Here is a 14,860-nt window from a genome sequence, read left to right as displayed (position 1 = left end):
TTTGCCTCAAATAATTAAAAAGGCAGAGGGGTTGGGGGTTTGGCTCAGTGGTAGAGTGCTTGCCTAGGAAGCGCAAGGTCCTGGGTTCGGTCCCCAGCCCCGGGAAAAAAAAAAGAAAAAAAAAAAAAAAGGCTGGGGATAGCTCAAGTGGTATTGAGCTTGTTTTGTGTACACGACCTATGTTTGATCCCCAGCAAAACACACATGCACACACAAAGTGGAGGAAGGAGGGGAAGCAGTGAGAGAGAAGCAACCCCTTTATTGAATTCCTTAGAGGGGAAACATGAGGTTATGACTGAGGGTACCAGCTTGTTCTGTAAACTCTACAATTTTAAAGTAGATGATGTGTCATGCAAATTGTTCTCCATAGTAACCACCATGACTATGAGGGGAACTGATGCCCGTCCCCCTAAGGTCTCTGTGTAGCTCTGGCTATCCTTGGTCTCACTTTGTAGGTTAGGTTGGCTTCAAACTCAAAAAGATACACTTGTCTGCCTTTGCCTCCCAAATACTGGGATTAAAGGCATATGTTACTATGACAGCTCCCATGTTTGAATGTGTTTTAGAGACAAGGTCTCACTATGGAACTCTGGCTGGTCCAAGTTTACTGGGCTAGCCTCACTCGGATCTAACTGCATGTGCTTCAGTGCTGGGATTAAAGACATGCAACACCGAGATGAGCCCATATATTCTTTTGCATCTAGTCTAAGGTTTGAACTAATGCTGTTTCTAGCAGTTAGAGAATGTGAAAGAGGCGTGGTTCCCAGGCTTTTAAAATTATGCTTATTCATATGTGTTTGTTAAAATACACTATGTGGGGGTTGGGGATTTAGCTCAGTGGTAGAGCACTTGCCTAGCAACCGCAAGGCCCTGGGTTCGGTCCCCAGCTCCGAAAAAAAGAAAAAAAAAAAGAATATACTATGTGGGTCCTACAAAAGAGCTCAGCTTAGCCTGGAGCAAGATTGCCTCAGCCTTCAGGGTGCTGGGGGTTGCAGGTATGTACCACCATGCCAGCTTCAAAAAATCTTATCAACTCTCCTCATTCTACAATAATTTCATAGCAAAGGTCCTAGACACATTTCCCCACAAAGCTGTACAGGCATTTCTTCCAAAATCAAGAGAATCTGGGACCACAAAATACACATGCATTTTTCTTAATTCAGTGTGGAGTAATCGAAGTCAACAGCCTTGCTTTACCCTGACCTTCAGTCATAGGTGGATCCTGTCTTTGCCTGGAGTACCAGAATAGGTGTCTCACACTTCATTCAACAAACATAAAAGCATTAATAGCAAACATTTCTGTGTTCAAATCCCAATTTTTTTTTTTAAATTTATTTATTTATTATATATAAGTACACTGTAGCTGTTCAGACGCACCAGAAGAGGGCATCAGATCTCATTACAGATGGTTGTGAGCCACCATGTGGTTGCTGGGAATTGAACTCAGGACCTCTGGAAGAGCAGTCAGTGCTCTTAACCGCTGAGCCATCTCTCCAGCCCCCAAATCCCAATTTTGTATGCAAAGTTCATTGAGGCCTGCAAGGTTTTTAAAAAAATTCAGAGATATGTGTGGGTGGCTGGGTGACACAGATCTTTAATCTCAGCACTCAGGAAGCAGATGCAGGTGAACCTGAGTCCATAGGGCATCTTGGCAACTCCAGGATAGCTAGGACTACATAGAAAGACCATCCCCCCCACCCCACCCCCCCAAAAAATCCTAAGCAAGCAGGAACAAGTGGATCTCTGAGTTTGAGGCTAGCCTGAACAATAATGTGCACACTAACCAAGGATAATTCATTTGACAAAATAAAATCCATCAAACCACTTGCAGTGGCAATTTATGCAAGGAGGCAGAGGTAGGGTTAGAAATTCAAAGCAGGGACTACAGAGATGGCTCACTGCTCTCCCAGAAGTCCTAAGTTCAAATTCCAGCAACCACATGGTAGCTCACAACCATCTGTAATGAGATCTGGTGTGTTGGAAGACAGGTAGTGTACTTATAAATTAAAAAAACAAAAAGACCATTGATCCCCAAATTCATGTTACACCCAGTAAATGAGAACAGAAGTCTCCCACGCACCTTTAAAACTCAAGTTGGTTTACTGCTGAAATGCATACTCTTATACACAAAGGAGTTCACATAGCAAGCTATCATTTTAACAATGAGATTGTAATCTCATATCAATTTCTCTTGGGGAGTGACTATACATACAGCCTTGGAATTCAGTGTAGACAAGGAAGTGAGTGCAGTGCTGCCTCGCTGGCTTTTTTTAACTGCAGTTCTTAGGACATTAACTACAATTAAGAAATTTGCCAGAGAGCTGGAGAGATGGCTCAGCAGTTAAGAGCACTGACTGCTCTTTCAGAGGTCCTGAGTTCAATTCCCAGTAACCACATGGTGGCTCACAACCACCTGTAATGGGATCTGATGCCCTCTTCTGGTGTGTCCGGAAGACAGCTACAGTGGACTCATATACATTAATCTTTAAAAAAAAAAAGGAATTTGCCAGGTTCCAGCTTTTGGTGAACCCCTAAAATATAGTCTAAGTCACATTTGAAAATGATAGCTAAAGCTAAAAATTTTGGGATTAAGGGGATGCAAACCGGGGTTGGGGATTTAGTTCAGTGGTAGAGCGCTTGCCTAGGAAGCTCAAGGCCCTGGGTTCGCTTGCCTAGGAAGCTCAAGGCCCTGGGTTCGGTACCCAGCTGGGGGGGGGGATGCAAACCTTCCAATGACAGCTGTTCACTGTAAAGGCTTTTGTCTTACCACTTCTCCAAGTAGGGGTCTTCTTCCTACTCAAAGGTACCACACAACCAGCATTAGGAAATCCAAACCTGCAAGTATCTTACCCAAGCCATGCACTTCAGTGTAATCCAGAGGCCCTAAACTGCCAACAATTTTAAAGAGTACTTAAACACTCAACCAAAACTTTAGTTTGGCTTTTTTTCCTCTAACAGAGTCGTTGATGCAGTTCAACCAAGTATCTTTGCTTTCTCCTAATGTATAAAGGTTGTATGGCAAGCCCCCACCCCTTCTGTGGCAAATTGCCATTACCGATTTGCCATTTACTTTAAAAATTTCCATCTCACCTAAGTGTAAGCTGTAAGTGATCCAAATTTGTCAATACCTAGGTTAAATCATGCCCAAAACAATCAGTTAAGAGCCCCACCACCCAAGTCACCACAGAATTTCACAAGTGACACCGTATATGCTTACCATGCAACAAAACCTTTATTAACATTTTTAACAGAGGTTCAGCTATTACTGAAACTTGTAATTTCTAAACTTAAATTGGGGCAAATGGCTAGAGTGCAGAGTAATGCCATCAGTGCCCGCCGGGAATGCAGACTGAAGAATTAATAGCCACCCCTCAGGCGGAGGACCAGGTGCAGGGTTGACTCTTTCTGGATGTTGTAATCAGAGAGGGTGCGGCCATCTTCCAGCTGCTTGCCGGCAAAGATGAGCCTCTGCTGGTCAGGGGGGATGCCCTCTTTATCCTGGATCTTGGCCTTCACGTTCTCGATGGTGTCACTGGGCTCCACCTCCAGGGTGATGGTCTTGCCGGTCAGGGTCTTCACGAAGATCTGCATGCCGCCCCTCAGGCGGAGGACCAGGTGCAGGGTTGACTCCTTCTGGATGTTGTAGTCAGAGAGGGTGCGGCCATCTTCCAGCTGCTTGCCGGCAAAGATGAGCCTCTGCTGGTCAGGGGGGATGCCCTCTTTATCCTGGATCTTGGCCTTCACGTTCTCGATGGTGTCACTGGGCTCCACCTCTAGGGTGATGGTCTTGCCGGTCAGGGTCTTCACGAAGATCTGCATGCCGCCCCTCAGGCGGAGGACAAGGTGCAGGGTTGACTCTTTCTGGATGTTGTAATCAGAGAGGGTGCGGCCATCTTCCAGCTGCTTGCCGGCAAAGATGAGCCTCTGCTGGTCAGGGGGGATGCCCTCTTTATCCTGGATCTTGGCCTTCACGTTCTCGATGGTGTCACTGGGCTCCACCTCCAGGGTGATGGTCTTGCCGGTCAGGGTCTTCACGAAGATCTGCATGCCGCCCCTCAGGCGGAGGACCAGGTGCAGGGTTGACTCTTTCTGGATGTTGTAGTCAGAGAGGGTGCGGCCATCTTCCAGCTGCTTGCCGGCAAAGATGAGCCTCTGCTGGTCAGGGGGGATGCCCTCTTTATCCTGGATCTTGGCCTTCACGTTCTCGATGGTGTCACTGGGCTCCACCTCTAGGGTGATGGTCTTGCCGGTCAGGGTCTTCACGAAGATTTGCATTTTGACCTTGAATTTAAAAGAAAAAAAAATGTAAAGGCCTATTAAAAATTTTGATTCCCAGAAGAAAAAAAACCCTCTACTGTAAACTCCTCCCATTTTCGTCACAACACAAAATCTGTTTTGTCATGGTTTCAAACTGCTAAGGTATTTCAAAACACCAAACTGGCATTCATCAACTGCGGGACATCCAAGTTTGCTAACAATAGGCATGATAAATTGAAAATAAAAAATATCCAAACCAGAAGCCTATAATAAAGATTCGCGTATAAACCTTGCCAAAGCCACAAGTACCTCTTTTCTGCCTTCCCCCACTGAAATAACCACGATGGACTCTCCATCGGTTAAGCGTCCGTTAAGCTCCCTGGCGCGCGCGCCAGGGCCACCCCCGCTCCGCGCACGCGACCAAGGCCCACTCTTCCCGGAAGGCCCGTTGCCGCGTCACGTCTCCTCGCTCTCCCCTCCCCCACCCCAAGAAAATAATTCCTCTTGGCGCCACGTAAGCCCCCTTCCTAACCCTTCCCGGATTCAAACGCGGCAGACAAGTACCTGTTAACGAATGCGATGAAGGAACAAACCGCCCAGCGCGTCGAAACACCCTCACAGAAAGACCTCGGAACCGGACAAAGCCTCTCGTCACTGAGCGCCGGGGCCGCGCGAGCCCCTATTTATGCAGCGTCTGTTGCGTGACTGCTCACTCCTACGTATCCGTCGTCTTCCTGCGCCACCGAAAGTAGTTCCGCGGGCCCCACCTCCCGCAGACCAATTAGGCTTTTCAGCTGAGCTCTGGATTCCTCAGAACCGAAGCAAAGAACACTACTAAATGAGAGGCCCGGGATTCCCGGCGACCCGTCTCCTCTTATACGAAAAAAAATGAAAAAACCATCAAGCGGATGAATCCAAGGTAAAGGGCCCTCCCTCGAAAGCTCTGGAAACTTCCTTGCGGCACCAGCCCTAATTGGTGAGGAGACAAAGATGAGGCCTGCGCTGATTGGTGGAGGTCGCGGGCCGCTCGATTGTTGCTGGGCTAGGCTCTCGGGCAGTTTAACGTCGACGTTGCTAAGTAACCGAGTGCGCATGTGCAGCCTCTGGTCTTCGCAAAATACTGACGGGTCCTGCTTGCGGTGGGGGAGGGGCGTCTTCTCTTCCCGCGTCCCCGAACCCTATGTCCCGAGTTCCCTGTGGTCCTCTCGCACCCCTCGCCCGGCGGGTTTACGTCACAGGGTGAATTGCGACCCCACTCTACTTGCACTGGCTGGACGCTAGCTTCGCCCTCGCCCTCCAGTGTGGACACTGATGCTTCCGCAGCCTTTGTTTTTAGTTGCTTTGTCTTGTTGCTAGCCGCCCACAGGCCCGATGTGGGTGGGAGTGGGGTGACAGCGGGGCTGGAAGCTGAGGATTTAGCTAGAGACCCAGCCCAGAGCCCCCGCGGGCCTTGCAGATTCTCTGCCTTCTCGACAATCTACCAACAAAGGAAGGAAAGAGGAGAAATGCCTATTAGACTCTGTACCCTGGGTTCACCCACCTCTCCCATCCGGGTGCCTATTGTGCAAAGGAAGGGAAAGGGCCAGTTAATCCTAGAACCTAAGGACTAGGTTCAGAGGTCTTGGGTGTGGTTGTTTTTCCCTCGTCGAGATAAACACGGAAGGAGCAGAGCTGCTCGGATTGCCTTGTCATTCGGAGTCACGAGGGTGGCCATGAAAATAACCTTGAAAACAGCTTCGTTTGCACAGGCTACCGACTTCCGTACTGTACAGTCTAGAAATGTTAGCAAATTACATAAATTTCACTTCAAAAAGGTTTACGACTTTTATCATAGAACTGAAGGAAACCTTAGGAACATATCTGGTTTGCCTAGCATGAACCAAAAGCCCCAATTTGATTCCCCAGCCCAAAGTCTGCTTTTTTAGAATAAGAAGCAGGTAGAATTTTATTTGAAGTGAATTGAAATTTAGAAAATATCTACTTTGGATAGTATTTTATTTTTATTGGGCTGCATGAGTTGGACCTTGTTTCAACAAGCAGAGTATGTCCCCGAGTCAGACATTTTGAAGCACAGCTTGAACTAGAATGCAGATCTTATGACTGATGTGATGACCTCATTGGGGTAAGTTCCAGCAATTGCCAGAACTGGTTATTGCTTCCTTTTCTTTTCAAAGTAGATTGTTGGCTTGAACACAGTAATGTTTCAAAAGAATGGCATCTGGATCCCTCCTGCAGTGGACAAGATAGATTTTTTTTTCATAGCGTAGTTTTTGTTGTTTGTGCTGTGTTGTACCCCAGCCCCACCTCATCGAGACTGGGTATCACTAGCCCTGGTTGGCCTGGAACTACTATGTAAACCATGAGCTCACAGAGATCCTATTCTGAGTGCTGGAATTAAAGATATGAACCATCATGCCTAGCATGGTGTAAACAGAGGGTTTTTTTTTTGTTTTTTGTTTGTTTGTTTGTTTTTGTACACTGTAGCTGTCTTCAGACACACCAGAAGAGGGCATCAGATCCCATTACAGATGGTTGTGAGCCATGTGGTTGCTGGGATTTGAGCTCAGGACCTCTGGAAGAGCAGTCAGTGCTCTTAACCTCTGAGCCAACAACCCAGCCCTGTAAACAGTTTTAAAGTATTGTATGTCTATGAGTGTTTTCCTTGTGTATGTGTATATCTATACATTACCTGTGTACCTGGTACCTGAGAGCTCAGAGGAGGGAATCAGACACCCTAGAACTATACAGACTGTGTGAGTACTCATGTGGTACTTGGGAATTGAGCAGCTAATGCTCATAACTGCTGAGCAGTTTCTCCAACCCTCTATACACAAATTAAAAAAAAAAAAAAGGACAGTGTAAAATTTGAGATTAGAAATCTAGTGAGTTAGCACTGTGTTCAACAATGTTTCTCCAATTAAAAAAGAACCGTTTTCCATTTTTGTTCATCTAAAAAAAAAAAAAAGATTGTGTCATCTGTAGGCCCTAAAACCCACAAAAAGACCAGAGAGAGACAGAGACAGAGACAGAGACAGACAGACAGACAGATAGACTGTGTGTGTGTGTGTGTGTGTGTGTGTGTGTGTGTGTGTGTGTGTGTGACTCTATAGATCAGGCTGGCCTCCCACCTCAGAGATCCCCACAGCCTCTGCCTCCGGAGTGCTGAAACTAAATGCATGTGAGAAATGTTTGTTGGCTGGGCAGTAGTGACATATGCCTTTATTCCATAACTAGGGAGTCAGAGGCAGAAGCAGAGGCAAGTGGGCCTCTGAGTTTGAATCAGGGGGCTGGATGAGAGCCAGGAATGCATAGAGAATACATCCTGCCTCAAAAACAAAAATAAGGAAGAAAGGAAAGGAAAGAAAAGGAAAAGACTTATTTATTGAAATAGGGTCTCATGTAGTTCAGGCTGGCCTTGAACTCAATCTGTAGCCCAGGCTGCCCTCACACTCATGATCTAAGTGCTGGCATTCCAGGCGTGTACCACCTGTATTTGCAGGAAAGAAGGTATTCTGAGTCCTTCCATTAGGGCTTCACACAGTAGACCCCAAGAAACTGGAATTTACTGAGGAACCTCATGCTAAGAGAAGGAAAAGGCTTAAAAGCCTGGTCCTTGCCTTATAGGAATTTCTCTCTTAGGAAGAGATTTCACCCAGGTCTGACAACTTGTCAGATCATCTTGAAGAAGAAACTGGAGTCCAAACAGTGATGACTGTGAAGACCACACTTTGATCACAGCTGCTTAGTTATGCATATGACTCTTATCCTTAAAATATTTTCTCATTTGTAATTATGTGTATATGTGTGGTTACATGCCTGTAAGTACAGATGTCTGCAGAAGCTGGAAGAGGGTGTTAGTTACCCCTGAAGCTGTAGTTATCCCTGAAGTGTAGTTATCCCTGAAGTGTAGTTACCCCTGAAGCTGTATTGCTGTGATAGGCCTAACATGCTTTTGTTTGGAAGAATGTGGATTTTGGGACTTTGGATTTGGAAAGCAGTGGAATGCTTTAAATGGGGTTTAATAGGCTATCTTAGTAGAAATGTGAAAGTCTTTGTAACTGAAGAGTAATTTGAAGTGTTCGGATCTGGCCCAAGATGATTCAGTGAAGAATTTCAGTATGTGGCCTAGAGACTGTTTTTGTGGTATTTTGGGGAAAATGTGGCTGCTTTTTGCCATTGTCCAAAGAGTGTGCCTGAAGTTAAGGTGAAGAGATTTAGATTAAATGCTTTGAAAAAGGAAGTCTCAAAGCTGTTTGGTATAAATTCTGTTGTGTGGTTACTAAAGTTCACTATTATGAAGATCATTTTAATGAAAAAAAAAAAGAAAGTTGAAAAAGGAAAAATACAAAATATATGGTTCAAATATTAAAGGAACACCAGGAAGTGAAATGAAGCTGAATCCTGTGTTCAAGGATATTAAATTGAATTAAGGAAGTAATGACATTGGGGCAAGATCCCACCCTGCTAAGTTAGCTCCAGGCAACTTAGTACAAACCTTTAATTTCATGAGACAAAGACCAGCAGATCTGAGTTCAAGACCAGCCTAGAACAGAACAAGTTCTAAGTGAAGAAAAGTTTAAATCCAGGGGTGGTGGTACAGACCTTTAATGACCAGGAGACAGTCATACAGATCTTTAAATTCAAGGTCAATGTACAGAGAAAGATCCAGGACAGCCAAGCTTAGGCAGTGAAGGAGTTAGAAAAGAGGAGGCTGGTGATAATGTAATTGAACAAGGGGACAATGTTCCAGCTCCTGCAAGCAACAGAACTCAACAGCTTTGTCCATGTGTCTCTGGCTTTCTACTCAAGAGGAGGAGGAGACTACTGGGACAGTTGGTGCTGGTAAGAAATTAGTGGTTATTAAGAAAGAGACCAGCATGACTAGGTGAAATCCTCTGGGAAGTGTTTTCTGAGAACACAAAAAAAGCTGTGTTCAAGAGACAGTCAAGGTTGTACCTCATGCTGCAGCTGTATTGGGTAATGTGTAAGAGTCACCCAGGTGATACTGGTTTTGAAGACATGAAGGCGTGGAGAAGAACAGTTGAGGCTTGGGACTGTGAGGGGCCATGGAAGGCAATTGGTGAAAGAAAGTACAGCCTCAGTTGTAGTTGACAATCCAGGACTCAAGGGGTAAGGCAAGGAGCTGAGGCTTGGCACCATGAAGAGAGCCTATTGGTGAAGCCTAGATGCAACGGAAGACCCCAGTGTATTGGAGACGCCAGTACCATGGGCTGATCACCAGGAACAACAATAGCAGTGTAGTGTGGAAAGTTAAACTGCTCCAGAGGACAGAGCTGGAGAAGTGAAGCCAGCCCTTTGGAGAAAGACGTTTGTTGCAGTCAACAAAGATGAAAAAGGAGGTGGAGATCTGAAGACTGTTTTTACATCAGCCATGGAGATGCAGAGTATGGAGTTTGCTTTGGGGATTACAGTTAAGTGATTGGATGGATCTCAGAAGAGACTTTGAACTTTAGGCTTTTAACATTGTTGATACTGCTATAGACTGTGGGAACTTTGGAAGTTGGACTAAATGTACTTTTTTATTATGCTATGTCTAAGTATGGGCTCCTTAGACTCATGTGTTTAAACAAGCTTATGGAGGCCAGGGAGTGGAATGAGATGGTTTGCATATGCTTGGTCCGGGGAGTGGCACTATTAGAAGGTGTGGTCTTGTTGGAGGAAGTGTGTCACTTTGGGGGTGGGCTTGGAGACCCTCCTCCTAGCTGCCTGGGGATGCTTAATCTGTTCCTGGCTTCCTTCGGGTGAAGATGTAGAGCTCAGCTCCTCCTGCACCATGCCTGCCTGGATGCTGCCACCTTGATGATAATGGACTGAACTTCTGAAGCCAGCCCCAATTAAATGTTGTCTTTTATAAAACTTGCGTTGGTCTTGGTGTCTGTTCACAGCAATAAAACCGTAACTAAGACACCCCTGAAGCTGTAGTTACCCCTGAAGCTGTAGTTACCCCTGGAACTATAGTTACCCCTGAAGCTGTAGTTCAGGTTTTATGAACTGCCTCATGTGGGTGCTGTGAGCCAAACTCAGGTTCTCTGCAAGAGCATCAACTGCTCTTCTTACCTGCACAGCCCCTTAATTTAAATCTAAGCCTCGTTGGTTCTTTGAAGATAGACTTGAGGGGGAAGGCACTGTATGTCTTTATTTGGTCCTCTTACCAGTAGCACCACATTGGGTAAATCTCCTGGTTTTGTTTTGTTTTTTTTTTTATTAGTTGTCTGATTGGCCTTTTGAAGACAGGTGGCTGAGCCTAACTTTGGCCCAGACTTTGACTGTAACTTTTCAGGTTTGTGGTAATATTTAAAATATAATATTAAGGGGCAGGAGAGATGGCTCAAGAATTGAACCCTCACTACTCTTGCAGAGGATTTCAGTTTGGTTCCCAGCACCCATATCAGGTGGTCCCCTCTCTGTGTGGGCACCGTGTGCACTGGTCTATGTATCTGTTTAACATGGTTAGGAGACAGAATTTACTACAAGTCAGAAATTTTAAAAGTAAGTGTAGTCAGTCACTCACGCCTGTTAATCCCAGTACTTGCAGAGCTGGGACAGAAGGATTGCTAAGAGTTTGAGGCCAGCCTAGACAACATAGTGAGTTCTAGGCTACCCTACACTACAAAGTATGGCCCTGTCTCAAAAAATAAACAAATCAATAAGAAGGTCTGATGTAACTCAGTTGGTAGAGTGCTTGCCTAGTAGGCCCGAAAGAATCCTCAGCATATAAACCGTGTTGAGGTCATCCTCAGCTACATAGGATGACCAGAAATTGAAGGTCATTCTGGCTACCTAGTGAGTGAGTCTAAGGGCAGACTGGGATACATTAGACTGTCTCAAAATTTAAAAAGGTAGAAATTTTTATATCAAATATCCAAATAAACATAGAACAAAATTCTATAATCTCTCTCTCATCTCACTATATAACCCTGGTTAGCCTAGATGTCAATATATAGACCAGGCTGGCTTCAAACTCATAGAGATCCACCTTCCTCTACCTCTCAAATCCTAAGATTAAAGCTATGCACCACCATGGCCCAAGAATGTAAGGCGCTCTTGCTTTTCTCACAGAGAACTAGGATTCGGTGCAATTCTTAACACTTACATGGGGCGGCTCATACTCTCTGGTAACTCCAGCTCTAGGGGATCTGTCACTCTCTTCTGGCTTCTGCAAGCACCCATACATAAGTGCATAGACAAACACATACATTGTTAAGATAAACATTTTTTCTTTCAGTTGTAAGATACAGTATACATAAAATTACCATTTTAAGCATATTATTTTCATGAAGTAGTTTCACTATGTTGTCCACGCAGGCACACAGTCCTGAACTCACAGTCCTGCTGCAGCCTTTTACTGGGATTATAGGAATCCAACTTCATGCCTCCTTTTTCCCCTTCTTTTTACTTTTTGGAAAATTTAAAGATTACATTTATTTGTGTGTATGTGAAGTAGAAACTTAAGGGCTCTTTGGAAAGTCGTTTGGGTGGTGTTTTGCTGGGACAAGCACATGAAGGAGTGTTTTTCTAAAGTGGACACAGGTGAAGGACTAAGGCAGACTGTGGAGGACCATTTAGATGAAGAAGACACAGGAGAGAGGATGATCTGCTAAAGCAAACTCGTGAACGGACACCTGATGAGGGATTCTTTGCTAACAACACCCATTTATCAGTCTGCCTTACATTGAGTAGTTGAGCTGCCTGCATTTTTCAGGACTTCATAGAGAGAAACACACCATAAACTTAAGATGGTGTGTTGCAGTTTCTCAGGCTCGGGCTGATTGGCTGAGTGATGTCAGCTGAGACAGACACACGTGCTGAGGCAAGACCCACAGGACTGGTGATGTTTGGAGGGTATAAATAGGACTCCACAGACAGTGCTGGAGGCGGGGCTAGGCTTGCTTATAGAGCTAGCTGTGCAACGCTCATGGGTCTCCCATCTTCCCTGATCTTTGCTTCTTTGAGAGAGAGAGACACAGCTGAGAACTTCTCCTGGGGTTCCTCCCTGGTCCCTCCAACTGACGAAAGCCAAGGCTGAGGACTGGCTGTCTCTGCTAGGTAGTGCCACCTCCTGATGCATGTTTACTATCCTGACTCTAGTGAACTGGACTGCTGGTGTACCTGTGAAGTGTTTGCTAGTGGATCGAGCTGCCACTACTGACCTGTGAACTGAACTGCCGATTTCCAGACAGCACAGACAGGAGTTGCTCTAAAGAACCTTTCTAAACAGGTCCACTCTCCCTACCCCACCCCCTGTATCCTTTCTTTTCCTTATCCTTTCTTTACCTCTGGTGAGCAGTGGGCTACAAGAGAGGTTAACATGTTTTAAGAACCATCATTAAAAATAGGTTTTTTAAAAAATTAAAGTACATGCCATAATGGATGAAGGTCTTTCCTTCCACTATGTGGGTTCCAGAAATCAAATCAGTTCATCAAGTTCAGTGTCAAGCCCTTTGACCATGGAGCCATCTGGCTAGCTACATTGTTTTCTTTTAGACATTTGAGATGCAAATCTATTGTATTAAATATGTTCATATCATTGTATAATCATCCCCACTATCTGGCTTCTGGACTGTTCTCATCTTAAATACTGAAACTGAAGTAACACCAGCTGCCCCTTCCCATACCCATAGTTCTCACACAGCCCTAACACAGCCACAAACAACCCTGACACAAGCCCCACACAGCCCTCACACAGCCCTCACACAGTCCTCACACAGCCACAAACAACCCTGACACAAGCCCCACACAGCCCTCACACAGCCCCTACACGACACCACACAGCCCTCACATGACACCCACACAGCCCCCACACAGCCCTCACACAGCCCCTACACGACACCACACAGCCCTCACATGACACCCACACAGCCCTCACACAGCCACAAACAACCCTGACACAAGCCCCACACAGCCCTCATACAGCCCTCACACAGCCCTTACACAGCCCCTACATGACCCCCACACAGCTCTCACATAGCACCCATGAGTACTACCCTACTTTGATCTCTATGGACTTAACTATTTTAAGACAAAAATGTCACTTTCTATTTTTTTAAAAGTACATTTTTTGTTTGCTTGCTTGTTTTGTGTTTTGAGACAGGATTTCTCTGTGTACCCCTGACTGTCCTGGAATTCACTCTGTAGAGTGAGCTGGCTGTGAACTCAGAGCCTGCCTGCCTCTGTCTCCAAAATACTGGGATTAAAGAACAGCCCAATGCTCTGCTGTTGTTTTACAGGTGTGGCTGTGTTGCTTGTTTTTTTTTTTGTTTTTTTTTTTTTTTTTTGGTTCTTTTTTTCCGGAGCTGGGGACCGAACCCAGGGCCTTGCGCTTCCTAGGCAAGCGCTCTACCACTGAGCTAAATCCCCAACCCATGTGTTGCTTGTATGGATGTCTGTGCACTATATATTGTAGTATCAAGGGACAGAAGAGGGTGTTGGAGCTCCTAGGACTGGAGTTATAGACAGTTATGAGTCATTGTGTGGGTACTAAGAACTGAACCTGGGTCCTCTCGGCCAGCGGCCAGTGCTCTCTAACACTGAGCTATCGGGGCTGGGGATTTAGCTCAGTGGTAGAGCGCTTGCCTAGGAAGCACAAGGCCCTGGGTTCGGTCTGGGTTCGGTCCCCAGCTCCGAAAAAAAAAGACCCAAAAAAAAAAAAAAAAAAAAAAAAAAGACTGAGCCATCATCTCTCCAGCTCCTTTTTTTTTTTTTTTTTTAATGAATGGACTTTAATTTATTATTAACTATTACTAGCATTATTTTGATTTTTTTTTTTTTTTTGGTTCTTTTTTTCAGAGCTGGGGACCGAACCCAGGGCCTTGCGCTTCCTAGGCAAGTGCTCTACCACTGAGCTAAATCCCCAACCCCTATTTTGATTTTTTTTTTTTTTTGGTTCTTTTTTTCAGAGCTGGGGACCGAACCCCCGGGCCTTGCGCTTCCTAGGTAAGCGCTCTACCACTGAGCTAAGTCCCCAGCCCCCTATTTTGATATTTTTAAGGCAGTGTTTCTCTGTATAGTCCTAGCTGTCCTGGAACTCACTTTGTAGGCCAGGCTGGCCTTAAACTCACATAGATCCACCTGCCACTGACTTCTGAGTGCTGGGTTCATAGGTTGTGCCCCCATAGCACAACTTATATGGACTTTTTTTTCCCAGACATAGTTAACTACGTTTTATTTCGTTGGGGAAAAAAGTCTGCATAAAGAACCGAACTCTGGTTCCCTTGAGGAAAATGTTGATGTCAGGTGTGGTGGCCTCTTTAATCACAGCAGCTGATAGGTATGCATACACGGTGGGTCTGAGACTGGTTGAGTCTATATACAGAGTTGAAAGGAAAAACCTTCAAAACATTTACCACTGCTTGAGTGAAACCTGAGGACCTTCTGACAGGGATCTGCTTTCTGGCCGCAGATTGCCAAAGGAACCAGTGCATAGCCTTTATTAAAACTGTGTGAATAAGGGGCTGGGGATTTAGCTCAGTGGTAGAGCGCTTACCTAGGAAGCGCAAGGCCCTGGGTTCGGTCCCCAGCTCCGAAAAAAAAGAACCAAAAAAAAAAAAAACCAAAAAAAAAACAAAAAAAAAAAACGGGCTGG

At 45.4% G+C, this 14,860-nt stretch overlaps 2 protein-coding genes across 4 annotated transcripts in view; one reads left to right on the top strand and one right to left on the bottom strand.

The window, feature by feature from the left end:
- Positions 1–3,208: 3,208 nt before the first annotated feature.
- Positions 3,209–4,914, bottom strand: Ubb (ubiquitin B). Of its 2 annotated transcripts, none has more exons than NM_138895.3 (2): positions 4,822–4,914; positions 3,209–4,281 (listed from the first exon to the last, which is right to left on the bottom strand). In NM_138895.3, the coding sequence occupies exon 2, from the start codon at positions 4,273–4,275 to the stop codon at positions 3,358–3,360; it is 918 nt and encodes a 305-aa protein (NP_620250.3). In that variant the 5' UTR covers positions 4,276–4,281; positions 4,822–4,914; the 3' UTR covers positions 3,209–3,357. The 2 variants fall into 2 exon arrangements, with proteins under 2 accessions (NP_620250.3, NP_001396021.1); NM_001409092.1 differs by lacking the exon at positions 4,822–4,914 and adding an exon at positions 4,567–4,656.
- A 122-nt stretch (positions 4,915–5,036) lies between these two features.
- The window catches only part of Cenpv (centromere protein V), a 33,023-nt gene continuing 23,199 nt past the window's right edge, over positions 5,037–14,860 (top strand). The window contains exon 1 of one of the 2 annotated variants that reach the window (XM_063269676.1): positions 5,037–5,176. In XM_063269676.1, coding sequence (XP_063125746.1) covers positions 5,166–5,176 — 11 coding nt within the window. In that variant the 5' untranslated portion in view covers positions 5,037–5,165. Of the gene's footprint in view, positions 5,177–6,239; positions 6,380–14,860 lie in introns of those variants that run through there. The other variant, XM_063269675.1, reaches the window with a different exon arrangement.

This window comes from Rattus norvegicus, chromosome 10 (assembly GCF_036323735.1).
Source record: "Rattus norvegicus strain BN/NHsdMcwi chromosome 10, GRCr8, whole genome shotgun sequence".
Lineage (NCBI taxonomy): Eukaryota > Metazoa > Chordata > Mammalia > Rodentia > Muridae > Rattus > Rattus norvegicus.
The sequence above is the reverse complement of the archived record's forward strand: the minus strand, read 5'-3'. Positions and strand labels throughout refer to the sequence as shown.